This window comes from Rissa tridactyla, chromosome 9 (assembly GCF_028500815.1).
Source record: "Rissa tridactyla isolate bRisTri1 chromosome 9, bRisTri1.patW.cur.20221130, whole genome shotgun sequence".
Classification (NCBI taxonomy): Eukaryota; Metazoa; Chordata; class Aves; order Charadriiformes; family Laridae; genus Rissa; species Rissa tridactyla.
In genome coordinates, this window is record NC_071474.1 from 534,088 (window position 1) to 560,495 (window position 26,408).

General features: G+C 59.5%; 3 protein-coding genes across 3 annotated transcripts; all 3 read left to right on the top strand.

Annotated features, from left to right (window-relative positions):
• Nucleotides 1-7,426: 7,426 nt before the first annotated feature.
• PDIA3 (protein disulfide isomerase family A member 3) lies at nt 7,427-16,135 on the top strand. The gene is made up of 13 exons (XM_054215021.1): nt 7,427-7,653; nt 7,768-7,846; nt 8,762-8,879; nt 9,312-9,419; nt 10,347-10,476; nt 10,960-11,076; nt 11,561-11,686; nt 12,258-12,440; nt 12,982-13,090; nt 13,963-14,091; nt 14,811-14,890; nt 15,427-15,484; nt 15,760-16,135. The coding sequence occupies exons 1-13, from the start codon at nt 7,499-7,501 to the stop codon at nt 15,877-15,879; spliced, it is 1,512 nt and encodes a 503-aa protein (XP_054070996.1). The 5' UTR covers nt 7,427-7,498; the 3' UTR covers nt 15,880-16,135.
• A 5,886-nt stretch (nt 16,136-22,021) lies between these two features.
• On the top strand, nt 22,022-24,336 carry LOC128914911 (peptidyl-prolyl cis-trans isomerase FKBP8-like). Its single transcript, XM_054214621.1, is given in 10 exon segments — nt 22,022-22,057; nt 22,182-22,296; nt 22,299-22,571; nt 22,649-22,815; nt 22,898-22,986; nt 23,248-23,465; nt 23,535-23,707; nt 23,783-23,860; nt 24,014-24,117; nt 24,205-24,336. Coding segments are annotated over 10 exon segments (1,290 nt in total). The 3' UTR covers nt 24,242-24,336.
• A 327-nt stretch (nt 24,337-24,663) lies between these two features.
• On the top strand, nt 24,664-25,374 carry SERF2 (small EDRK-rich factor 2). The gene is made up of 3 exons (XM_054214551.1): nt 24,664-24,734; nt 24,939-25,047; nt 25,154-25,374. The coding sequence occupies exons 1-3, from the start codon at nt 24,728-24,730 to the stop codon at nt 25,215-25,217; spliced, it is 180 nt and encodes a 59-aa protein (XP_054070526.1). The 5' UTR covers nt 24,664-24,727; the 3' UTR covers nt 25,218-25,374.
• The last annotated feature ends 1,034 nt before the right edge of the window (nt 25,375-26,408 follow it).

The following is a 26,408-nucleotide window of genomic DNA, read 5'->3' on the forward strand; positions in this document are numbered from 1 at the left end:
GGCCACCAGCACGTCCTGCGGGCTGGGACCCTCACCCAGGGTGCCAGGGGGGTGGCAGAGGCGTCCCAGCTCGCTCTGCTCCCAGTCCGGCTGTCTCTGCAGCAGCTGCTCCACCACGTCTCGCCTCAGCAGGACCTGGGGCAGCACCGGAGACGCGGAGAGAGGGGCCACGACAGCAAGGACGGCCCGGCTGCAGGGGCAGGAGTGGGGATGGCACAGCCACAAGGCCAGGGCACAGGCAGGGACAGCACAGCCAGGAGGACGGGGCACCGATGGGGACGGCACAGCTCCGGGACAGGGCAGAAGGGCCGCGGCATGGCCAGCCGTGGGGCAGCGCGCTGGCAGCGGGACGGGACGCGGTGCTCCCGGGGGACGGCGCGCAGGCTCTGGAGGGGCAGCGGGAAGCCGCGGCCGGCGGGAGGGAACGATGGACGAACCCCCGACTCGGGCTGCGCCCGCAGCTGCCACCGGGCTGCCCACACCGCTCGGCCCCAGCCCCAGCCTCAGCTCCAGCCCCTCCACCAGACCCAGCCCCGGTCCCTGCACAGCCCCAGCCCCAGCCCTTCCCCAGCCCAGCTCCTCCCCGAGCCCCGGCCCCAGCCCATCCCGCTCACGCCGCTCCTGCCGCCGGGGCTGGAAGCGGCGGCGGGGCTGACTCCCGCCGGCCTGGGCTCGGGGCTGTAACCCGAGGCCGCCGCCGCAGACGGCGCCGGGCTACTGCAGTATTGATGCCAGGGACCGGCGAGGGGGCAGCGGGGCCGCAGGGACTGCCCGGGGTGCGGGGTCCGCCCGGGCCGGCTGCGGGGGCAGCCCCCCCCTCCCCGCGCTGGATGTCCCCGGCGGCCCCCGCAGGGGTGACCGGACCGGAACGCACCCCCTCCAGCGGCGGCGGCCCCGCAGCGGCCGGCAGCGCCCCCTGGCGGCCCCGGGAGCGCAGGACCCGGTCGCGGCGGCGTGGAGTAACGGGAGAGGCGGGGGACGGGCGGTGCCGGTGCTGCGGGCGGCGGCGGGTGGCTCGTTCCGGACGGTGGGGCCGAGGCCAGGGCTGCCGGGGCCGGGGCAGGGCGAGCCCCGCCACGCCGGTACCCGCGGCCCGTCAGGCTGAAGGGCAGGACCGGCGGGCGCGGAGCCGGGAGCGCTCCTGGCGGGGAGCGGCGGCCCCTCCGGGCTCGGTGACCGCGGCGGGAGGGACGCTCTGTTGCTGTTTCTCTGCCCTGTGTCTCAGTGGGGAACGGGGGGAGCACCGTCAGACGTGTCCGGCGCAGGGCCGGGCTTTTCCCCCGCTCCCGGCGCCGTCGCACGGGGAGGATCCTCCGGCTCCCGCTCCTCCCGTCCGGACCCGGCGTGTCCGAGCCACCGCGCGGGCTCTCGGGGCTTCTCCAGGGTCCCGGCAGCGCAAAGGCCTTGAGAGCCCCGCAACAACCAAAACCACCAGCACGCTACCACGCTATTCCGATCCCAAACCCAAAATGTAGCACCATACCAGCCGCTCGTAAGAAAGTTAACTCACTCCCAGCCGAAACCACTACGAAAGGCGAGACTCTCCCTCACACCGCAGCTCCCACGTGCTGTGGGGAACGTTTCTGGGCAGGAGTTTGTTGGAGTCTTCTCATCCCTCCCTCTCTCTACGTTGCATTTTACATAAACCCATTTGCTTCGGGGCTCCCCTCTGCTGCAGGAGCGCGTCACTCCGGCCGCTTTGTGAAAGGCTCACTGTCAAGCGACACCGTACAGTGGCGAGTGCTGAGAGGAGGGACTTGACACCCTGGGGAGGAGAGGACCTGGGGATTTGTGGGCTGTCCCCAGGCTGCTCTGCCTGTGCCCCTTTGGAGGGGGCTGTCCTGTCCCTGTGCCCCGGAGAACACGGGGGGGCCAAGGTGGCTGCCCCACTCCGAACCCGGGGGGAGAAACCACAACTGGGCACCGGCCTCCGGGCTCCCATTTGTGAGCGATCCCCACTGAAAGCGAGCAAGAGTGCGGGGGCAGCCTCTGCTCCCCTCTCCGTGCTCTCACTTTCTGTTCAGCCCATGTCCCTGGGACTCGCAGTGCCCATGGTGGCAGAGGGCAGCACCCCCTGTCCAAGCTCCCCCGGTGGGGCAGCCCTTGCCTTGCTGGTGCTTGGGCAAAGAATCGCCCTGCGAGCCGTCCGGGGGATCCGCAGGAGGAGGCTGGTGGCTGGCCCGGGCTCGGCGCTCACCCGCGATGGCCACAATGATGCTCTTGAAGAGAAAGGGCGCAATCAGCACCCAAAGGATGATGTAGGTTCCGCTGATGAACTTGCTCAAACTGGGGACCTCCCAAGCTTCCTGAAGCAGGTTGGGCCGTGGTGAAGAGCATGAGGACAGTCATCTCGGCACCAGTAAAGCTGCTGCAAGAAGAAAATGTCCCTGTCACGCGTGGCCTCCGTGTGTTCCCGCCCGCACGAGGTGAGGCGGGGTGAGAGGGGCACTCGCTGATGGGAGCCTGACGTGTCGATGGCTGCTGGCTGAAGGTTGTGTTTGTCGGTGCCTGCACGTGAGCATGACCGAGCACATCTTTATCGGAACAAATTAGTTTATGGTAGTGCTAGATAGCAGTATTTCCCGACTCATAAATCAAAGAATAGCATATGTATTTTTACTTAGTAAGCTCATTTAAAAAAAAACCAACAACAACTTCTATCATTCTAACTTCTATTTTCTGCTTAGAAGAAAATGCCCTTCTTTATGATTTTGGCACTCGATTTAGGTCAATAGTTAGCCCTGCAGAGCATCAAAATTGCAAATTCAAGGGTCGGGAGCAGAGTAGTAGTTCATTCTTTAAGAGATGACACCGGCATGCCCCGTCTTCGTGTTATTTTCAGTTCTAAACTCGAATTAAGTCTTTTTTGCTTCCTCCGTGTTCAGCAGCGGTGGTGGTGGAGCCCAATACGTAAAGCAGTGACAATAAATCTGCACTGAGGTACGTGAACCTCTTTTTTATTGAAGACAGGCGGAGAGGGGAGAGGAAGAACAGAGAAGCTGGTTTGCATTTTACTTCAAACAGGGATAATGTCAGCAGTTTTTACCTGAACCTCTTAGTTGTAGCTTGCTCAGTCATTAATTAGCTAAAAAATGTGTAGTGTCTTAAGTCCTCCTGTTGGAATACTCCCTATACCTGAATGAGAGAGAATTTCAGTGATTAGCCATTTCTGCTGGGTTTTAGATGACTTTAGTGTTGTTTAATGCCAGCAAGGAACAGTATTTCCAGGTCATTTCACCCACCTATTTAAAACAATTGTGCTGTTGCCATGAGTAGCAATTAATCGCCTTATCTCCGGACTGTGTCACGGCAACTGAAAGTCATAGAGACAGTGTCTTTAAGGTTAAGGAATAAAAATATACATTCCAATCAGTATTTCCATCTCTAGTTATTAGGCAGCTTGCAGAAGAGTGAGAGGGTACTATAAAACATATTTCCAGTTAAAAATGGATTCACACGAGTGAACTGAGCCAGCTTACAATCACAACTTAATCACAACTGAGATGAAATTTTGCAGGTTGTTTCAAAGAGCTGCTGGAATCATCAAGACTCCTGAGGTATATATGTACAAAAGTTTAGGCTAGAAAGATTTTGTCATATGTAAGCACATAAAAGATGAGAATGTTTGGGAAATGTGTGTTTAACTAATTATAGAGCAATTCCTGGGCAATAATGGCTGGGTTCAACCAAAGCAGTAAGTCTGAACTGTTCCTTTCTCCCCCTTCGCCAGTTAGACTTACAAAAAACAACGACAAAAAAAAACCCACCACACTTTGCAAGGGTGTATTTTATCAAACAATAGATTACACACTGAAACAAGGTGTTCTTTAAGAGCACTAACGTGCCTTTATTTCAGAAAGGTTATGGTTCGTCAGCTTCTGGGAACTCCTTGAAAATAATGCAGGAAAAAGGGCGACTGTGTCCCGCATTTAAGACGGTGATGTATAAACACAGCACTGATGCACCAATGCTGACTGGTGCTGTGGCACGGCGCCTCTGCGGGACACCGCTGCTAAAATGCTGGTGGCATCGTCCGCCTGCTGCCGCCACACGGCGTCACCCATCACTGCCAAAGCTAATGGACAAGAGGAAACGGAGGGTGTCTGCGGGCGAGAGTTTGGTGGTTTGTTGTTTCCTTTTTTTAAAATACACCTTTATATTGTTTCTTGTAAAGGTGTTAGTGTAACTGAAACCGTAAGCCTGACCAGCGACGCTCTCGTGGTTTTACTCCTGGGACTTGACAGGCACATTTGTGCTTGCTAGTGTGAATATTTAGCACGGATCAGAAAATCCGATCAGTAAATGCGGTGGTCAGTTGCGGTTGTGTTCATTTGAACAAAAAATACACATCACAAGCTAAACTCTCTTCACCAAAGAAAAGGAAAAATTGTCTTTCACAGGCAGGAGGATATGAACTACGGTCTCTGTATCTGGGTAGTTTTGCCACTGCTTTGTCATCTTCTGTCTGGAGCACGTTGAAAATAGAGTTGCCTCTGACAGGAGCTAAAATGACACAGTTCTTATCCGTCAGTGAGAACTGACTCTCCCGTTTTTTGAGGTACCAGAAGTGACCAAATGTAATGTTAAAGCAAATGCTTGCCACCGCCTGAGACAAAAACACAGCAAAACCACACGCAGGGTTCGGAGAAGGTTTTGTGTGCCTGAATGAAAGGGTTTAGCTAGAAAATGATGGTGCGTGCCTCTGGGCCTTGAGGAATGACGTGTTTTTGGCCTGTGTCAGGAGGCTGGGTCACACCAGGATCCCCGCTGCTGCCCAGAATGGCCATAAGTGACGTCCTGCCCGTGCTGGGGCAATTAAGCTAAAGTTGCGTCAGCTGGCGGCTGACCCGGAAAGCAGCAGCCTGGTCCCAAGGAGAGCTGCCAGCAGTTCTGGGGGGTGACAGAAGCGTGTCCCCACGGCTCCCGGTCACAGCAGCTGCGATACCGTCCCGTCCGTTCTGCCTCCGAGGAGCCGCCGCCGCTGCCTCCGCTTTAAAAGGAACGCCAGAGAAGGGAGTGAATTATTACGCCTGGGGGAAAGCTAGTTTTGGCTGCTGCTTTGACAAATACCAACGGCAAGAGGTAGGTTTGCTCCCCGGTATGGTGCTGTGTCCTGCTGGTGCCGGGGAAGGAGGGGGCACGGGGAAATGCCGCAGATTTGTGCATTATTTAAGCTGGGGCACCATCTACTGGCAGTTTTTTTAAAAAGCTGCTCAATCTTCTAGTAAAACAAAAGCAGGTAATTATTTAACTTCCTCTTTCAAATTCCAACTGCGTGTATAAATAAAAACAAGTAGTTATGTTAAAGAGAGTGTAAAAGCATCATCTCCCCCCAGGGAACTCTGGTGTTATATTTCTTCTCATCATGCGTTTACACCTTTCTTGCAGGTAACATAACTCTTATCTTCTTGTGCAAGATGCTCCTGGTGGCAGAAGTTAGCTTTTCAGAGAAGAAAAGGAAAATTGTCTTGTCGTAAGCCAAAAACAGTTTGTGCACAAAATAATATTAATTTTTAGTTCAAAGGGCCAAGTGTTCTCTTTAAGAGTTTGACTATAAGAGAAGCTGGATTTGCATTCTGAAGACTAAGAGTATCCAACGCACAGAAAAAGCAATCAGCAGAAGTGGCATTGCATATGTTTTCCCTGTAGAACCGCTGGTGTGCCTTACCTCTGCTCCAGAGAGATCCCGGTGTTCCAGCTGAACCCTCCTCAGAGGAAACGCAGGACTCTCCCCCCGCTGAACACACAGTCCTTGGCTCATTCCGAACAGCAGGATGAGCCAAGGGGGTTCCGAAGCAACCCCACCGGGCAGAGCATCTTTCTGCTTTCCTTCCCTTGGCTTCGTGGACAACACCGACTCCTGCCGTTCTCATCACTCCTCAAAGCTCTCGCGGCCGCTCCTGCTGAGCATCGAATGTCCTGGATGTGGTTCCTACTGAACAAAATCAGTTCCCGCTGACGTGAACTTCCCACTCAGGTTGTTAAATACCTGTTCTTCCTTCCCTCTGTTGGCTGCCCAACTACTGCTCTTCACTTAAGAGGTGTTTGCATCCGGTCCTGAGAACAGCTGGGTGGGTACGAGATGATGGTCCCCACCCAGTTGTCTGCGGATGAGTAATTTTATTCCTAAACGAAAGGAAGGAAACTCAAATTGAGAACTCATGTGAAAATACTGAAGGCAGATTTTACTCTACCATCCGTTTTTGCATTACTGAACGGCTGTTACTCCACAGCGGAGGCCTGAGAGATACCTTGAAGCATCTTCTTCAACTTTCCACAGGCTAAAGGAATATGGTCAAACGCAGATTTTTTAGCTATTACCAGCACGCAGTTTTAAACCCATTCCTCTGGCAGTAACAGGCCATTCTCGCACCACTAACAGACAGAATGGCGTGCACAGGCTCTGTGCAGTGGCGCCAGTGGTGCTGTGAGCCCTGGCTCGTGCGGATCCGATGGGCCGCCACGGGGCAGCTGCTCCTTCCCTGCAGGCTCAGCTCCCCCGGCTCCTGCTCTGCAGCCCCGCTGGAAGCGTGGTGGCAGGGCCCAGCAGGCATCTCCAACAGGAGGTGTCCCGGGGGTCCGGGCGTGGGAGCGGAAGGGCGCTCTGGCGAGGGGGAAGAAGGCAGCAGGAGCAGTGGTGACGGAGCTGTCTTCCCTCCCCAGCCTGGGCTGGTTCGTCACCTGCAGGAGCTGCTCTTCCAGCTCCGTGTCTGTCACGGGCTGGGTGGCGATGCGGGTCCCTTCCCACCCACTGCCGGTGCCCGCCAGCTCTGGGGTCACCGCTGTGCATCCCCGCGGGGTCACCGCTGTGCATCCCAGCACTTGGCACCACTGTCCCCTCGCTTCCTGGCCTTTGCGTCTAGATCACCGTCTGCGTTTCTCACACCACCACGAGATCATCAAATATTTCCTCCTTGATTCTCCTTTTCTTCCCCTTCCCAAGCCTTTGCTGCCCTGCCCTGGCTTTGGATCCTTTGGTGGCAATTTCTGTACGGCACAACCCCCCCGGGCGATGATTTTGTTTCTGTAACAGGCGGGATCAGGTTTAGTCGGCCCTGCAGTTTGAAGTGCCGTCTCCGGAGCCTTTCCCCGCTCCCGGGGGTGTTCGGGAACGGGGATTCCTCCCGGGCTTTCCGAGAAGGCACGTGGCGAGGCGGGTTCGGAGCTTCCCGGCAAACGGCACGGTCCCGCCGGGCCAGGCGGCGGTAGGGAGGGACGGAGGGAGCCCGGAGCTGCGCTGTCCGGGACGGGTCCCGGTGCCGCCCCCCCAGCTCCGAGGGGCGCCGAGACCCGGCGGCCGGGGGAGGGAGGGGCGTGGCCGCCGCAGCTGGCCCCGCCCCCTGTGTCTGTAGCCCATTGGTCGGGGCCGGCGTGACGCGCGGCGTGGCGCCCAACGGAGAACTGCCACACGGCAGGTCCGGCTGGGGGGGCGGGACTTCCGGCTCTGCAGCCCCCGGCCCTGTTCAGCCGCCGCCGCCGCCGAGGAGGGAGCCCCGCCATGTCCGCGCCCCGGCCGCCCGCCGCTCTGCTGCTGCTCCCGCTCCTCGCCATCGCCGCCCGCGCCTCCGACGTGGTGGAGCTCAGCGATGCCGACTTCGAGAGCGGCCTGGCCGAGCGCCCGGGGCTGGTGCTGGTGGAGTTCTTCGCGCCATGGTGAGGGACCGCCGGGGGCGGGCGGGCGGGTGCGGGCAGGGCCCGGCGGGGAAGGGGCAGGGGCTGGGGCGGGCAGGGGGCTACGGGCCGGCCTGACTTCCCGCGTTCTCCCAGGTGCGGGCACTGCAAGCGGCTGGCGCCGGAGTATGAGTCGGCGGCCACCAGGCTGAAGGGGATCGTGCCGCTGGTGAAGGTGAGTGTTTGCGGCACCGGCCCGGCCCGGCCCGGCCCGGGGGCGGCGTGTCCCGGGGGCGGCCTGGGGGTGGACTTGGGTCAAACGCGAGCTGTGCCGCGGCCTTGCACTCGCCCGGCGGCCGGGGCGCGCATCGGGCCTGGGGGGCCCTCGGGGCCTGATGGGCTTCGCCTCCGTGAAGCATTAGGCGCCAGGGAAGGATCTGGAAGCCAAGGGCTGCTGCTGCTCAGCCGCTGTGCAGAGCATAACGTGGGTGTGCACCAGCATGTAACCAGGGCTCACCCGGGCCGGGAGGAAGAAGCCACCTGGGAGGTGTGCGATCCCCCCGAGAACTGGCCCGTACCGTGCTTCACGGTCTTGTCCCTTGACTCGTACAGTCAGGGTTCCCGTACAGGAGCTTTGTTTTCTGCCAAGGAAACTTGTATGGTTTTCTCAAATCAGGGTCTTCCTCTTCCTTTCTGGGAAGCGGTGTGGGCTCTTGACACCATGTCAGTTGAGGTCAGCCTGTTTTTTCAGGCGTTGTAGGAATGTTAGTTGGTGAGGTGCTAAGAACAATTGATTCCTGTTAAGCCTGTCATTGATTACAAGGATCTTTCTAGTATTTTTCTGCATGTAGTCTGGCCAAACTTGCAACTATTTAATTTTTCCAGTGTTTCCTCACATACTTTTCTGGGCCTGTCATTACGCTTATGTTACCTCCTTCCCTATCCTTCACTTTCCAGCTTTTGATCTTGTAGATGCTTTGTGGATCCTTAGGCTTTCTGTGAAAGGAATCCAGCCTTGGGTAAAAAGCCAAAGAGCTTTCAGACCCTCTAAACCTCTGTATGTGATAATGTGGGCAATGGCAAAGCCGCTTTCATTTGTGCCTTTCATTTGTGGCTGGGTCACTGAGTAGCAATATTCCTCTTCCTTTAGGTTGACTGTACAGCAAACTCAAACACCTGTAATAAGTATGGAGTCAGTGGATATCCCACCTTAAAGATTTTTCGAGATGGAGAAGAGGCAGGAACCTATGATGGGCCTAGGACAGCAGGTAAGAGCTCATGGGCAAGTGTCTGGAAATGGTGCTGGAAGGCAGACCCACATCTAATAGACCTGTGTCAGGGACGTTACGTGTGTTCAGGGATACAAAGAAGGTTGCCGCCTACACACACAATTCCCCCTTGCCCTTTCCAGAACTCTTTGTGCTGGCAGAGCCCTGGATGTTTAGTATCCCTTAAAGCTCGCTTTTAAAGGTGAAGGTTTCCACATTATCTTTAAATCCTACTACCCTTGATATGCGCTATCTAGAAGATGCTAGAAGCTTTCTATGTGAAGTTGGTGACAGTGTTCCTTTAATACAAATAACTTACTGTATGGGAGGGGTGTAGGGATTCTGCAGAAACAACTTTTTTTAGGAAACTTGAAAAATGTCTTGTGGAACTTTGTAGTGATCCCTTTAATCATGTAACTAATTTCTTTTAAGATGGGATTGTCAGTCATCTCAAGAAACAGGCGGGACCTGCTTCGGTGGCTCTCAATTCTGTGGCTGATTTTGAGAAATTCATCAGTGATAAAGATGCATCTGTAGTGGGTGAGTAGATTCGGTGCAGCACTGAAGTGAGTAGATGCTTGGCTCTGGGAGGTGTCTTGGGGAACATACTGTGAAAGGATGAGAAGCAGTATCGCAAGCTGTAGCAAGAGAAATTCTAGCTGGACATGAGCAAAAGAGTTTTTCGTAATGAGAAAGATAAAGCACTGGAACATGTGCCCAGAGGGATTTCGAAACATTCGGTGTGGGAGATTTTTCAAAACTCAGCTGGACAAAGCTTTGAGCAACCTGATCTGACTTTGAAGCTGGTCCTGTTTTGAGCAGGAGATCAGACTCAGTCACCTCTAGGGATTTCTTGCAATCTGTTTTTTTTCCGGTGATTCTTTGACTGTCTTTCAGATCTCCTGGCACCACAGTGTATCTTTTTTAAAGCTGGTTGCTCTTTTGGCTGGCTGACAACAGGTAGCTTTGGGTTGCTAGAAAGTACATTCAAGTGCTGTCTCGTGACACTCTTAGGCTGTCAACATCGTATGATTTGATCCCAGTTTAGAAGCAGCAATACCAGTTTTCCTTTGTGCAGATCAGGTGCCACCTTACAAGCGCAACTGTATGAGTATTGATCAGCATTCCCAAACTTATTTTTGTGAAGTACCATTGGCAGTTGCTATCACTAGTAGTGGCACGTGGTTATGAAGGGGTATCTCAATGCTCAGAGGACAGCTGCCTTTTGGCTGAGCAACTAAGCTGGGCAGACTCTTGAGTAACTTTCTGCGGGTGGAAGGGAGGGAATGCAGAAAGGTTCCAATAAAAATGGGAGAGAAGCTGTCAAAGGTGGAGGCCTGGACGTGCATTGGAGGACTTGATTCAGAAGTGATCTTTCAGCGCACTGTAGAGATAAATGATGAAATAAATGAACACAGTCGTTGCTGATGAGTCGGTTTGGGGTCACCATCTGTCTTTCTGCTGCAGGCTTCTTTGGAGATGCATCTGGGGATGCTTATTCAGAATTCATGAAAGCAGCCAACAACCTAAGAGATAACTACCGTTTTGCACACACCAGTGAGGACCAGTTGGTGCAGAAGTATGAGGAAGATGGAGAGTAAGTTGCTTAACGCAAGGATTTCTTGTTAATGATATATCTGGAACAAATTCATGGGTTCCACTTGTTAACTGGATTCACTCTCTGAACATAGCTTAAGGTCTTGTTTCTTCCCCAACTGCCAGTGGCGTATCTTTTTTTTATCTCTTCAGAATTGAGATGAAAGGTACAAAATGGTTGCAGGCTCTGGGGAGTTAGTGTCTGCCTCCAGGTGGGAAGTATCTCAACAGAGGTGTTTTGCTTCCCTGTTGCTTGTTATGGTGGGGTCTTTTTGTTTGTCATTGTGGCCTGTCTGGATAACGGAGAAGTGTCTGACAGGTACATCTAATGCAGCAGTGCCACCAAGAAACTAGACAATCTTGTTGAAGCTATGAACAGTGAATGTGGGTGGTCAGTGGAGATGGGGTTCTTGTCTCATCTAGCTGCCATCCTTAGAAACCCAGGGATACATTAAACTAATTCTCGATACCTGCTTTCCCTCAGGGGTATAATCTTATTTCGTCCTCCACGCCTGATGAACAAGTTTGAGGACAGCTCCATCAAGTACACAGAAGACAAAATCACCAGTGGAAAAATCAAGAAATTCATCCAGGAGAACATGTGAGTCATTCCTCACCAGAGAATGTGATAGATAGACTGGCCCCAGTTGGATTCAGCCCTGTCAGAACTTGTTTTCTCTAACTGGCGTTGCTGCCACTTCCTATTTAGCGTCCAGAAGAGCTGTCTTGCCCATGTTCTCTCTGACCACCTTCTTTCTGGGAAGTCTGGCGTTGCTGTTGGCATTTACTGTCCCTATTCTAATAACCATGCTTCTGTTTAAAAACTGTGAGCTTCCTGAGAAGTATGCCAGCTTTGGCCTTATTTAGGTCAGATACAGCTGCTGACATTGTGGCTAGAGATGAAGGTTGGACTTGGAATAGTGTGGTACATGAATGGGCAGGTGTTTCCTACTGAGGTCTTACTGATGACTGGCAGTTAACACTCTTGGATGAGAAACAAGAGTGTGCTGCATCAAGCCTATTCCTGGGGGGCGATGGGTTCTGGGCAGTGAGACTGAAGCTGCGAACATCTGTCTCGTTGATAGCTTCGGCATCTGTCCACACATGACTGAAGACAACAAAGACTTGATCCAGGGGAAGGACTTGTTGGTGGCATATTATGATGTGGACTATGAGAAGAATGCGAAGGGCTCCAACTACTGGCGCAACAGGTAGGCAGTGGCAGGGGGTTAATCGTCCTCTCTCACTTGTTCCCGGCGTCGGTGCTACTCAATAGCGCAGTTGACAAAGTTTCTCCTATTATTCATACCTGAATTCTTGTCTCCCAGAAAGCTTCCAGCTGAGTTTCTAATCGGAACTATTGGGGTGGCTGCTGCCTGCAGAGCCCACAGCATGTGATATGTGTGTGCTTTGAAACCCCTTTGCTTTTGTATCCATACTCCTTAGACCTTAAACACAAACTTCCTAATTGGTGTTGTGTGGGATTCTATCCTTTATATTCCCCAGTGCCTGAGACCCTGGTGGTCATGTTGACTGGGGTGGAGGATGAAAGCACACGACACTTGCACAGGCCTCAGTCACAATAGACACAAGCTGATTCCTCTGCTTCTTAACACCATCTCTATAGGACTTGCCTGTGCAGAACACATCATGCCATTGAATTCCTTGTCCAACGTGCACTTCAACACGAAGGGTGTTGCATCACGTGGAAGAAAATGTTCCAATGAATAATGCTTTCTGTGTTTTGTTTTGTGTTTTTGTTTTTTTTTTTTCTCCCCTTAGAGTTATGATGATTGCAAAGAAGTTCTTAGATGCTGGCCACAAACTGTCTTTTGCTGTTGCTAGTCGGAAAACTTTTGGCCATGAGCTTTCAGAGTTTGGTCTAGACAGCAGCGTGGGTGAGGCTCCAGTTGTTGCCATCCGAACCGCTAAAGGAGATAAATACGTCATGCAGGAAGAATTCTCGTAAGTTTTGGAACTTAGCAGTGTTGCCTCTCACTTGATGGACTTTGGTCTGGAGGTCTCTGACCAGATCATACTTTGTTAGCTCAGAGGAAACAGAAAAGCTGGATGTTCCAGCTGGAAGAAATGATTGCTGGGTCAAAATGGTTCCTACTCATGTGTTTTCCTGCCCTGTAGAGAGTTTGCAGCCCCTCCTGTTATATCTAGCTTTGGCTAGATAATTTAATTCAAGATATTTAAGTGTCTATTTAGGAACTAAGGTGCATTAAAGGGCAGAGGAAACAGTTGTACCTTTCTTCTTGAAACTTAAGGGTGCCAAAAGACCTAAAACTTAGAACGGGATGTGTGTCCAGCCTCCTGTCAAAACTCTTAGGGGCGTCTTTGCACTTGTTCTGGGCTCTTCTAAGCCAGCCCCAGACTGGTGCTCTTGGAGGTGCAGGTGGCATATGTTCTGTGGGTGGAAGGAGCTTAAATCAGCCTTGAAAGTTTTCCCCTCTCATCCTGTGTGTGTGGTGATGGCTGTAAAATGTCACTTCACTTTCAGCCGTGATGGAAAGGCTCTGGAGAGATTCCTGCAAGATTACTTTGATGGAAACTTGAAAAAGTATCTGAAATCGGAGCCTGTCCCTGAAAGCAATGATGGCCCTGTGAAGGTGAGTGCTGTATCAAGCGCAGCAACAGCTCCTACCCGTGGATAAAGAGACACCGTTCAGCGGCAGCTTCTAGTCATACGCCAGTATCCCACGCTGCGAGTGCCACGTTGTGGCATCTTGAGAAGCCTCTACTGTGATAGATGGAAGAAGAATTCAGTGCCTTGTTGTATTGCAGTTTTCTGAGCCGAGGGAGAAATGCAGCTTGCAGTTTTGATTCTGTTTTGTTCTCTCAGTTTAGTAACTGCTGCTTGAGCGTGCTAGCGATGTGCTCTTCAGGTATAGGATCATCCAGATGTACAGGGATTACGTGAAGGCCTGCTCTACTGGCCTTGTGCTCCTTGTGGCGTGGTTTTCAAGCTGGCTGTGACTGCGCTATTTCTGAAGAGTTACATCTTCATCTCATCACTGCGGGAGTGGTACAACTTTTCATTCCTCACGGTAAATTCTGCCCTGACTGAAAGCATTCCACGGCCTGGCTTTATGGTGAGGGCCTTACAAGCAGTGACCTCCACTCCCGTATTGATGTGTGCATGGGCATCGCCTCAGCCAGTCTTGCTAAACTGATTGCTCAGCCTGGAACTTGCTGGGATTAAAAAGAAATTATTTTGTCGTCCTCCTCCTGCGAGGATACCAGGTGCAAACCTCACCTGCAGGTAGCGCTGGTACCTTAGGACAGGTTTTTACCTGCGAGTTGAGGATGTTACAGCTTGGTGAAGATTGTGTGTTTGGTCATTTTGCTGCTTGGTGTGTAGGTGCAGCGTGACTCGTACCGTGGGAGGGCTGGCTTGCTTGGGCAGAGCATATAGAGCGTGTCGTGTTACAGCCTACTCTTGACTTAGAAAGAACTAACTTGTGTGATCAAACATTACCAGGTGGTGGTTGCTGAGAACTTTGATGAAATTGTCAACGCAGAAGACAAAGATGTCCTGATAGAGTTCTATGCACCCTGGTGTGGACATTGCAAGAATCTGGAGCCCAAATACAAAGAATTGGGGGAGAAGGTAGGTCTGGGACTCTGTTGCAAAGGCAAAACAGAATTTGGCAGCAATAAACAATCCTGCAGGTTCTGTCTAGCCTTTATGATAACGGGGTATAATTGTGCCTTCCTGAGGACTATGAGTTTTGGCCTCTCCTGTGAATGCAGAAGTACCTTGGCAGGATCTGGAGCGTGGTAGCAACCACGCTGGTAGGTTTAGCCTGCTCCCTTTGCTGTGAAGTATTCCCTGATGCAGTGACTGGTCTCAACTGGCAAAATTCTTTTTTGGGTCTCTTCCCTCTGCGTGGTTACAGTTTCCCATCTGCTGAAGGATGACACTGCCCTGCACACTTTCATGAGTGGAGTAAATTAATTTGTTCTCCCAGATCTGACCAGCCTTCTGCTGTTTTGCCATCAGGCACCCCTCCTTCCCGAGCACTGCGTATCCTCACAGCTCACTTCCCAGGGTAGCAGACAAGCAGTTGCTCTGGGGTGAGCATTCTCCAGAACTTACACCAGACCGATTCCACTGGGAGGTGTGGCTGCATACAGCTGGGTGAGGACGGGCTTTGTTCCCCGTGCCCCTCTTGAGGCAGAAGGAAACTGCTCAGAAGAAATTTGTTCATCTTTTAGCATACTGTGTGCACTGTCCTTTAGACATCACTGTCTTAGTTGATGTTGATCGGTGAATTCCTGGTGTTAACTACTGTGGATTGGTTACTAATGAGCTCTTTCTACCAACAGCTCAGTAAAGACCCCAATATTGTCATTGCCAAAATGGATGCTACAGCCAATGATGTGCCTTCTCCATATGAAGTCAGAGGGTAGGTCTTACTGTTGTCACACCACTGTCAGTGGACGAGTTCAGGCTTCTGTCTCTGACCAGCAGCCACAGAAGAAGAGCTGAACGAGTCTCATGGGGAGGATGGGTGGGGGCAATTGGCATGCGATTGCGAGGCATTTACTTAGTGTGAAGAAATCAAGAGTGAAAACAAAGGACAGTCGTCTGCCTTACTTCTCTGGGATTCTGGTGTCCTGGCTGTGCCTGGAGGCCTGTCTCGCTGATCCCCGTCCTCTGCTTTAGAATCTGTTGGGATTCTGTTCTTGGCAGTGTAAAAAGACTGCTGGCTCGCTTTTGTGAAAACAGTTTAGCCAGCAAACGTGGACGTAGTGGAGCTCAGACAACTCTGGACATGGCCAGGCTTTGGAAGCCACACCTGCTGGCTTTTGAGCTGCAGAGGCTGTTACCACGTTAAACCAGAGGAAGGCAGGGGCGAGTCCCTTTGGGGAGGGCTGGCCTGCTGGTCTGAAAGAAAACCGAGCACGTTAGGAGCTCCAATGTCTCTTCTCTCTTCCCCAGCTTCCCCACCATCTATTTTGCTCCAGCTGGCAAGAAGCAGAGTCCAAAGAAGTACGAGGTGAGTCTTTTGCTGCTCTTGCTTATTTGTAAAGAAGTGAAGTAGCATCCAGGTGTCCAAATCGAGCCGAGCCCCTCTGGAGTTGTGGTGGCCTCTGTCCCATTAGTTACCCTGGGGACGCGCCCACTGGTGCCTGCAGGGCATGTTCTGCGCCTGCTGCAGACCCACCAGGGAGAGCTCTGCGTGCGGTCTCTGCCTGGCACCTGAGCCCCCCCAGCGAAGGGGGTGCCCCCGGGGAGCCCAGGCGCCGCCTTATTGTCTCGTGCTTTCCACAGGGTGGCAGAGAAGTGAGTGACTTCATTAGCTACTTGAAGCGGGAGGCAACCAACACTCCCGTGCTGCAGGAGGAAGATAAAACCAAGAAATCCAAGAAGAAGGTGAAGGAGGATTTGTAAAGTACCCATTCGCCATCTTGTCAGGATGAGCTCTGTGTGAATCGGGGAAGCACTGGGCAGACTGGGGCCAGTTCTGGGTTGTGGAGAGCCAGTGACCGCGTGGGCTGAGGGGACCCAGCTGCTGTATCTAGTTCTGTTTAATTTCCTGCCGTCTCTTAGCTGCACTGTTGTGGGGCTCCCCAGACTGGTTTGTTTTGTGGTTTGGGAGGGGGTGGGGGGTAGGGTTATTTTCTAATTTTTTTTGTACATTTGGAGAAGTGAAACAATAAAATGACCCCCTTAAGACCAAGTGTCGCTGTCCTGTGGAGACCTGTCAAACCTAACACCGGGATCCTGCTCTTTGTAGCCAGCAGCTTCTTACCGTGAGTCTGGCTTCTTCCAGCGAGCCTTTAGAAGTCTGTTTTGAGACACTAAGCTCAGCCTTTAGCCTGTTCTCGATCTTCTTCAGCTAATGCGAGTCCTTCCAGAAGGGAGTAGCAGCAACTGTCCCAATGTGCTCTGCTTCGGGCGCTACATTGATGCGGGCTTTGGGCTATGGGACTCTGGTCACAAATGCTTTTGCTGTCTGCGTGCTGCCTCAGCGAGTTTAGGAGTGTGTAGTACTTAATGTGACTGTTGGATCTGGACAAGTGCAGGCGTACAGTGCACAAGCAGCAGCAATAAATCAGCTCTGAAGCTGGTGCAGAAGTAGTCGAGTGCAGGGGAGGAGTGCTGCTAACTCCGGGAGGGCCAGCGCTGAGGGTGTTTGTCGTAGCCAGGAGGTTTCTCCGGAGCTTGTGCGTGGTTGGGACAGTTAAGACCAGTTAACTTAAGATCATCGCTTCTCTTGGCAGAAAGCCGGCTGGTAGCTGTGGCTTTTGCTTCAGGAGGGGGAGGAGTAGGATCTTATGCTGTGGGTGGGTGGTGTGGGCTGTCGCTGATCACCCTGGGGTGCGGGCAGCCCCGTGCTGATGGGGAGGGTGGGGAGTGAGGCAGTGGGTGAACAGAGATGGGCTGTTGCCCTGTCTCCGAGCGTCTCGGGCTGCCCGTGAGCTGAAGCGAGGATCAGCAGGCTCAAGGCTCTGCTGTGTTGTGGCAGTTACCATGGTAAGAGCCGGGGCTTGCTTTCTCCGTAGATTCCTCCCCCACAACTCCAAAGGCTGCGTACCAGTTATTTATTGCTGCTGGAATTCTCCAGGTACAGTAGAACATGCAATGCTTAGCACACAGCTCTCTGTCTACAACAGCTATGCAGTATCAGTTCTGAAACAAGAATTCCTTCCCCAACTATGTGGGTATCTTAACGACATCTACCCTCTGTACCCTGCTGCTGGCTGTCGGGTGCTCTGTCCCCCAGAACAGACAGGAGTGCGTGTTTGGGGGGGCAGATACATGTGACATTGAGTGGTCCTTGCACCTCGAGCTGGCAGGACCCTTCAGCTGGCCGCAGGCTTCAGGCGGTAGTGCAAGGAGCAGGGGGCTACAGCAGGCTCCACTTCAGACTGCTGACGACTACCTTCTGTAAAACCAAACCGGAGCTGTGCTCCCCTGATGGGCACGGGAGAGCCAGGGGAAGCTTTGCTGATCCTGGCTTTGCTCCCTGGTCTGTGACCAGGCCTGGTGGCAGCTGGGCGCTAAGCAGGAGTTAAGTTCCTTGGTGGCTCTGGCCCAAAGCCCTGTCTTGGTAAGCGTCGCTGCCGGAGCTGGACTAGCCGGGGTGAAGGAAGCAGCGGTTTGGGGAAGCTTTCTGTCAAGAAGGACAAAGGATGTGAGAAAGGGCGTTGGGCTGGGGAGTGCTCCCGGCTGCCCAGGTATCCCTTGCTGTGGTGCTGCAATTAAGCTAAAGCTAATGAGGCTTCAGCTGAGAAGAAGCAGACATCAGAGGAAGGCTTCTTAGGTTAACTCAGCAAACGTGATTGGCATGGGCCGGGGAAAGCTGGCCCAGCTCCGTGAGAGGGTTCAAGTAACATCCCCAAGGGTTGTCTCTGGCCTCAGCAAAGGGTCTCCAAGAGCCTGGCGCTGCCTCCGCAGCCAGAGCTCCTGCCGGAGCAGGAGACCAGCAGGCCCGGTGAAATGGCAGCAGGAGCGGCCCGGCAGTGTCCTGGGCTGCGGTGCACTCCTGAACCTCAGCCTTAATCTAACGCACCTTCGGGGAGCTGCTTCCTTCACCACTTCAGGAACAGGTACTGATAAGCAAGGAAAAAGGAATTGCAGCGGCAATTTGCCTAGGAGCTCCCTCTTCCTTCAAAGTGCAGGATCAGGCTTTTGATGTGAGACAGCTTCTGGCGCAGGTATTCACAGCGATTCTTCTCCTGGTGGTAGCTAGGATAATTTATGGACATTGATGGACATTTATATGGACAATGACCCTGAGGGAACACAGCCTGTGCCCGGCATCCAGCCTCACCTTCTTGAAGTGGCTGTACTCGTGCAAAATCGTAGCTTCGAGTGCCTGAAACCCAAAAGAGGTGGGTGAGCAGAGCCGGAGCACGGCCGTATGGCGCCATCCTGCCCCCGGGCTCCCCCTTGCCTCGCGCTCCTTCGTTCCTTGTTTCAACATCTTCATTTTGGCTCCCAGCTGAATGAACCTGCGGCTGGTGTTGCCGACACGAGCGTGCAGGCGGCGGTACTCGGCGTAGTCGGTGCTGAACGCTGCCTCGTAGGCTCGGCGCTGCCCCACCGAGCAGATGGTGTGGTACCTGCTGCAGCGACCGGGAGAAGCGCGTTCTCCACGGGGCTGTGGGACCCCCGCTGCCGGGGCGGGGGCTGGCGGTGCCACGTCTTGGCGAGGCCCTTGGCGTGGGGGGCAGCGAGTGGGCAGGGCTGTGCCCGGGCCTGGTTTGCAGCCTGTGCTGCCACCATTGCGGGTGAGGCAGGGAGCTCGTCCCACGCTGCGGGGCTGGGACAAAGTACACGAAGGAACAGGGGACCCCCGTGGCAGCGAGTGCCAAACTTACCGCAAGTAATGCAGGGTCTCTGCTAAGGAGGAGCAGCTGGGCTGGGACCTGGCATCTACAAGGAGCAGATCGCGTTAAAGCTCTCCTGGGGCACTTCTCCCCTGCCTCCGCCAGGACCTGTCCCACCCCCGGGATGCTGGAAGGCCCTTCGCCAAGCCGGGCTCACAGGGCCCTGGTGGCCATGGAGCCCCGGGGACAGTGGGGTGCGGGGGCTGCCCCACTCGGCCATGTAGCTGCAGGAGGGACGGCCCCTGGCCATGAGGCTGCCCTTTCCCCACGTTTGCCTTGGCTTTTGGGCCAACACCTCTCTGCTTGCTAGGAGTCCTGTTTTGGGCCACCTGCCTCCTCCCAGGGCACCCAGGGCTCTGGTCCAGCTTTTGCTGCAGGAGCCAGCAGGGCCGCGCACCCCTGGCTGGGTCCCTGTCCCCCTCCCCCAGCAGCCCCCCACCTCTGGGGACAGAGGGGTGCTGCTCCGGGCACGGGGCACTCTCCTCCCAGCCATGGCCCGTCTCCTCCTCGCTCCTTGGGCTCTCCAGCTCCCCGGCGCGGCTGCTGGGGGCCAGAGTTCCTGGGTGCTGCCTGCTGAGCGTCCGCAGGAGGCTCCGGTGCCTCTTGCTGGCTCTTGGATCTGAGAAATCCAGCAGTGCCAGGCGCTTCTGGAAGGCAAGCTTGCTCTGCTGCAGGCTGTCCTGGCCCCCGCGCTGGGACTCGGTGCCACAGGGTCCCCCACCAGCCCAGGGCCATTGCGTCCCTTGCTTCATGCCAGCACTCAGGCATGCCCTGTCCTTTGGGCTGTGCTGGGGTGTCACAGCAGGGCCAGTGCCCCCCACTCCCCCCTGCACAGGGGGGACAGGACACAAGGCAGAGTCCAGACCTCTGGAGCAGCTGGGCTGGGGGAGAAGGAGGCTTTGCCGGGAAGGAGAAGCAGCCCGATGCCTTCAGGAAGCCACTACTGTGAACCAGGCTCTCCCCACGCAAACCTGGGGGCTTCTGCTGCCCCAGCCCACGAGCACTCACCACCCCCAGAAGGTTCCTGCCGGCGGCCCACGGGGAGCCGTGCTCCAGAGGCTGCTGCAGAGGCACCAGGAAGGAGGGGGCTGAGGGTCCACAGTTCTGTCTCGTGGGGAGTGGGATACAGCGGAGACCAGAGACCACAGCTGGGGAAAACGCCTCCAAAGGCCGAGTGCCCGGGCAGCAGAGGGGAGGGCCCAGTCTTGCCCAAAGGGTGCCGAGAACCCCGGGGTGAACGCGGCATGCTCATGGCCAGACTCCAGCAGCGACTGAGCACACCCAGACCCCACTCCTCTCGCCGCTGCTTGCCCCCAGGCCCCTGTTCTACCTGTGCTGCAGTGGGGCATCCTGCTGCTGCTCCCGGGCCGTGTTCCCCGGCCAGTCCTCCTGCGCCCGGCCCGCCGCCGTCCCCTTCCCACGGCAGCAGCAGGCAGTGGGATCCACCCCCGTGACCTGGGGGGAGCGCAACAGGGTGGGCGCGCTGCAGCGCTCCCGCACCCGAGAAGATGTCACAGCCGGTACCCGCACCTCCTCTGGCGCCGGCAGCAGCTGTGCCCTGCCGTGCCTGCCCGGCGGTGTCCGCACCAGCTTGTGCTTGCGATAGGGCTGCAGGGCCTGGGACTGAGCCGGGCTTTGAAGAGAAGCCCCAGGGCTGGCTGCTGTCGAGACATGGACACATGTCAGGGACAGCTGGTCCTGGAGGAGGCAGCACTGTCGTCCCAGGGGGACAGCGGGCCCCCCCACAGCCACCAAACCCCAGCCTGGCTGGGGGCAGAGGCTCAGCACCCACTGTCGCTTGGGCCAGTGCCACCTGTGGCACCCAACTAACCATAGCCAAGCACAGCCGGATCAGGCTCAACAACTGCTCTGCTGCAGGGCTCCTCCACCGGGGACAGACGCTCTCGCAGCGGTGAGCGGGTGCTCTCCCATGCACAGACTGTGATTTTCTCCTGGATGCTGCCCAGGCTGTCCAGTCAGCTCTCACCTAGCCTGGGAGAAGACAACACCTCCCACGGCCCCGTGCAACACCCAGAGATGGCCCTGTGAGGTGAGCACCCGAGCAAGCAAGGGACGAGGGAATCTGTCCCCAGACTGTCTCCAAAGGGCCCATCTCCAGGGCTGCCACTGCCCCGGCCCTCTGGATGCCCCTATGGGGACTGGGGTGCTCAGGATGCTATGAGCTCGGAGAGAACCTCAGGGACTTTTAGAACCTGCAGCACTGGGCTGCTCGGGTGGGGACATCGGGGACCACGAGGCGAGCGGGAGGGGACCCGAGTGGGCCCTGGGCAGTGGTGGGAGCTGGCGCCCCAGGGCAGGGATCGCACACGTCAGTGCCCATGGTCCCTCCAGCGGAGCGTGGCTGGGGCTGACCCCGAGGCGGTGCTGCCGGCACAGCCCCGAGCACAAAGGGGACCGGGGGGAAGGGGGGTCCCACAGCCCCGGGACGGCGGGGCCCAGCAGCTCACCGGGGCACAGGCAGCCTCACGCACTCGAAGCTGCCCTGCGGCTCGTTCCGGCCGCAGCGGGAGAGGGAGAAGGCGAAGAGCCGCGGGGGGGTACCGGGGCCTCCCGGCACCGTCAGGAGCTGCCAGTGAGACGGGCCGTCAGAGCCGCAGCCTCCCGTCCCCCGGGGCACAGCGGATTCTCCCCGCGGCGCCACCACCCGGCCCTACGGTACCGGCCCGGCCCTCCCATCTCCCCGGTCCCCGACCCACTCACCCCCAGCCTCCCCCGTGTCCCTCCCGGTCCCCTAGTGCCGTGGGCGCCCTGGTTTCCTCGGTCCCCATCACTCCCCGGCAGCCGTGCGTTCCCCTGTCCTGCTCCATCGTCCCTTCTCCTCGCCTTCCCCGGGTGCCCTGGTCACCCCCTTGTCCGTCCCGATCCCCCCACGGCGTGGACGCCCTGGGCTCCCCTGCCCCCCCGGTTCTACCCGGCCCCCCACTCACGCCCTGGCTGCCCTCGAAGGCGATCACGGGCCCCGGCGCGCCCTGCAACAGCAACGGGCGCCGGTGAGTTCTCCTGCGCCCGGTTCCCCGGTTCCCCCCGCCCGGGCCGGTCCCACCTGCCGCCGCCCGCAGCCGCGCAGCGCCCGCGCCGCCGCCGCCGAGAGCCGCGCGTGCAGGAGGCTGAGCCGGGGGCCCGGCCCGCAGCCCCGGTACCGGAGCCGCCCGCGCAGCTCCGCCCGCGGCCGCGGCATGGCCCGGAGTGCGGGACAGCGGCGGGCGGGGCCGGTCCGGTCCCGGGGGCCAGCGGCGGGGCGGAGCGGCGGCGGGAGCCCCACGGCAGGGCTCGGCCTGAGCCGGCTATTTTTGCCGCCGGCCCGGGCTAATCCCCTGAGCCGCCTCCCGGTGTTAGGTAACGGCGCGGCGGGATGCGCTCGGCGGCGGCCCCGGCCCGGGCGGCCCCGGGCAGTCGCTGCGCGGCGGGGCCGGTGCGGGCTGGGGGCCGCGGGCGCCCGCCGCCGGGCCCCGGGGCGTAGCGGCGGGCAGCGGGGAGGACTGGGGTCCGGCATGCCGGGACCCTCCCCCGGCGGCTCCCCGGAGAGGGAGGCTGGAGCCCGAGGGCCGCCTCAAGGGCCAGGCCGGGGCAGGCGGGTGCGGTTCCTCCTGCCCCACACCGCCATCCCGCTGCCGTCGGTGCGCCAGGAGGAGCGGCTCTTCTACCGGCGGCTGGAGGCACTGGTGGCCCTGGGCCCCGGCGGCTTCGGGCCGCTCTTCGCGGCCGACGGCTGGAGCGACCTGACGGGTGAGAGCCGCGGGCGGCCCCGGGGGTAGCCGGGCCGGGGGTGCCGGGGCGGTTCTCAGGGCCGCCCCCGCCCGCAGAGGACCGGCTGCTGCGGAAGCGAGTGATGCAGGACGGGCAGGGCGGGCCGCGGCCGCAGCCGGGCCAGGAGGTGTCGGTGAAGGTGCTGGGCGCCCTGGAGGACGGCGGGCTTGTGGAGCGGGACCCGCGGCTCACCTTCGTGCCGGGCCACGGCGACGTCGTGCAGGTGAGCCCCGGCCGGGGCGCGGTGCGGGCCGAGCGCCGCCCGGGGCCGCGCCCGGCCAGCCCCGCCGTGTCCGCCTCCGCAGGCGCTGGAGCTGGGCGTCCCCACCATGCAACCCGGGGAGGTCTCCTTCTTCCTCGCCGCCTTCCCCTACGGCTACGGCCGCCCGGGCAGGTAGGGCGGGAGGGCAGGGGCAGGGAGAGCAGAGGGACCGGGGCAGGGCAGGGGCGGGCAGGGGAAGGGGGGCCGGGGTGGGCAAGGGCAGAGGCTCGGCAGGGGAGCCGGGGCACGCAGGTGCCGGGCAGCAGTGGAGGGGCAGGGGGGGTAGCGGCCGGGGCAGGCAGGGGCTGCGCAGGGGCAGGGGTCGGGTAGGGGCAGGGGGACCGGGGTGGGCGGGTAGGGGTCGGGCAGGGGCAGCCGGCGCTGTGCCCGCAGGGAGCCCGACGTGCCGCCCGAGGCGCCGCTGCTGTTCGAGGTGACGCTGCTGGAGGTGCGGGACGGCCCCGACCCGCAGCCGCTGCCGCCCGCCGACCGCCTGCTCCTGGGCGCGCAGCGGAGGGAGCGGGGCAACTTCCACTTCACCCGGGGCGACTTCGCGGCCGCGCTGCACTCCTACCGCCTGGCCCTGCGCGCCCTCGACGGGCCTGCCTCCGGTGAGACCGGGCGGGAAGGGGGGGCCGGGGCGGCGGGGCCGGAGCGCTGAGGCCGCGCTCGTCCCGCAGCCCCGCCCGGGCCGCAGGAGGAAGAGGAGCTGCGGGAGCAGCGCGTCAAGTGCCTGAACAACTGCGCGGCCGCCGAGATGAAGCTGGAGCGGGCGGACGAGGCGCTGGCATCCTGCGAGGCGGCCCTGAGCATCAGTCCCGACAACGGCCGGGCGCTGCTCCGCCGGGGGCAGGTGGGTCCCGCACAGCCTCGCACCGCCCCCCAGCCCGGCCCGGCGGTCCGCTATCGCCCGCTCCTCTCCCCGCAGCTGCTGGCGCAGCAGGGCCGGGACGCGGAGGCCATGCTCGTCCTGCGGAGAGCCCTGGAGCTGGACCCGGCCAGCAAGGTGCGGCCAGACGGGGGGCGGGGGTCCGCGGGAGCCGGGTAGCGGGAGCGCTGGGGCCGTCGGGAGTCCCGCCGTAGCGCGGCTACAGGAGCACCGGGGCCGTCGGGGGTCCCGCCGGAGCCCTGCCCGCCGCAGCCGCCCCGCCGCCCGCAGGTGATCCACGCCGAGCTGTCGCAGCTGGCGAAGCGCCGCAGCCCCCCGGCCAGCGCCGCCCCCCAGGAATCCCTCCACGGGCCGGTGCCGCCACCGAGCCCCGGGTACGTAGCGGCACAGGCGGTCGGGGCGGGTTCCCGTCCTGGGCCCGCTCGGCCCCGGATGGCGCTTACGACGGTCCGTCCCCGCAGACCCCCGGCACCGCCCGCGGCGGAAGAAGAGGCCTGAGCGGCGCTCTGCAGCCCGCCCAGAGGAGCCGCCGCGCCGGGGATGAAGGAGAAGCTGCGGGGCCGGCGGGGCCCGGCCCGGGGGCGGCTCCGGGCACCCGCTTACGGGCACCCGCTTACGGGCACCCGCTTACGGGCACCCGGCCCCGCCCCGCCCCTCCCCTCCCACGCCGCTCACGAGGCCACGCCTCCGGCGCGTCACGAGGGGGCGTGTCCCCTGCCGTCCCCCGCGCCCCCCCCGTGGGCGCGGCTCCGGCGCCTGCGCTCCAGCTTCCGGCTTTTTCGCCCCCGCCGGCAGATCGGCAGCCGTAGCCCGCGGCCAATCAGGCGGAGCCTAGCCGGCGCGGCGGCCAATAGGCAGGCGGCATGGGCGGGCGCGGCGCGGCGATTGGCCGCGCCGCGCCCTTAAAGGTCTGCGCGGGGCGGGGCGTGGGGGGGGGCAGTGCGGGACGTGGCGGCGGAGCGCAGGGCGGGAGGCAGCGGCGCCATGACCCGTGAGTGCGGGCCGCGGCCGGGCCGGGGGGAGCGGCGCCGTGACCCGCCCTGCGGGCCGGGGCCGGCCTGGGGGGCGGGGGGAGCGACGCCGTGACCCATGAGCGCGGGGCCGGGGCGCGGGCTGGGCCGCGGGGCCGGGGGCTGGGCCCTGGGGCCGGGCCTCGGGCCGGCCGGGCCGTTCTGAGGCGGCCGCGCCGTCGCAGGCGGGAACCAGCGCGAACTGGCGCGGCAGAAGAACCTGAAGAAGCAGAGCGACTCGGGCAAGGGCAAGCGGCGGGACGACGGGCTCTCGGCCGCCGCCCGCAAGCAGAGGTGAGCGCCGGGCCGGCCCCGCCGGCCCCCCCCCGCCCCCATTCCCGGTCCTGGCCCCGTGGTCCTGCCGGTACCGCTGCCAGCCCGGCGACGGGTTCTCCCGCAGGGACTCGGAGATCATGCAGCAGAAGCAGAAGAAGGCTGACGAGAAGAAGGAGGGCGCCAAGTAGCCCACGGCCGGGTCGGGCCGCCGCTACCCCGGGGCCGGGCCGCCCGCCGGCAGGATGCCCAGCACAGCCCCGGGGCCGGGCCGCCCCGCCGGGGACCCCGGCAGCGCCTCGCGCCCGCCTCGGGTCCATCTCCTATTAAAGTAGCTTGTGGAGCCCAGCAGGCCCTGTCTCCTTTCTCCGTGCGCCCGGGCGGGGGGGCTGGGGCTGCTGGGGAGCGGGAGGGGACGCGGCCGCCGTGTCCCCCGGCCGGGAGGGAGCGTTGGTGGCCGTGTTTCGTGACGGCGAAGAGGAGGGACGGACTAAGCACGGCGGTGGCGGTGTGGAGCAGCTGCATCTTCATGGTGAGGAACAAAGATGGGGCCTGGCCTGGGAGGTGTCTGCAGGCATCGCCCGGGGGTCAGAGCAGCCGGTGGGACCCCGAGCACAGCCCCGGGCGTGTGGGAAGCCTCGGGGGCGAGGTGTGGGCGGAGGTGGTGAGGGACAAACATCCTGGGGAGGATGGGATTGCTGGAAGCCTGGAGGAGTGGAACTAGGAAAGGACTGCGTGGGAGAAGGAGGGGATGCTGTGGGGGTGGGAAGGGGTGCGCTGGGGCCAGTCGCAGGGAGGGGGGGCAACGGGGATGGTGACTGGGCCGCTCCTGCAGCCGGTGGGGCCAAGTAGGCGAAGGAGCTGCAGCAGGGTGAAGTGCCAGCACCGCAGCACCTCTGTGGGGATTGTCTGTGGGGAGCGCAGCAGCCGTCACTGGCCACCTCCTGCGCTAGGTCTGGCAGCAGGGCCAACCTGCCCGTGGGGGCACACTGAGGTCCAGCCCAGCGCTGTGGCCTTCATGCTGGCCCACCATCCTCTTCACCTCCCTGCAGGGCCAGGAGAAGCGGTGTCAGATGGCCCTGCTGCCAGGGCAGGATGGAGCCCGGCGGCACTGGGGGCCCCGCAGGGCTCCTCACCGGGCAAGGTGCAGCACGGCCTCCACCACGTTGGTGCCGTCCTTGGCGCTGGCCTCGCAGAACAGCGACCCGTGGGCCTGAGGGGACAGTGGGTGTCAGTGGGGTCCCTGCTGCCCCGGCGGCCCCGAGGCGCACTGGCTTACCATGGCCAGCTGCTGCCCGTGGGCTGTGCGGACCCCCGCCGCCTCCGGAAGGCTGGGCCGCAGGTCCATCTTGTTCCCCACCAGCATGAGCGGCAGTGGCCTC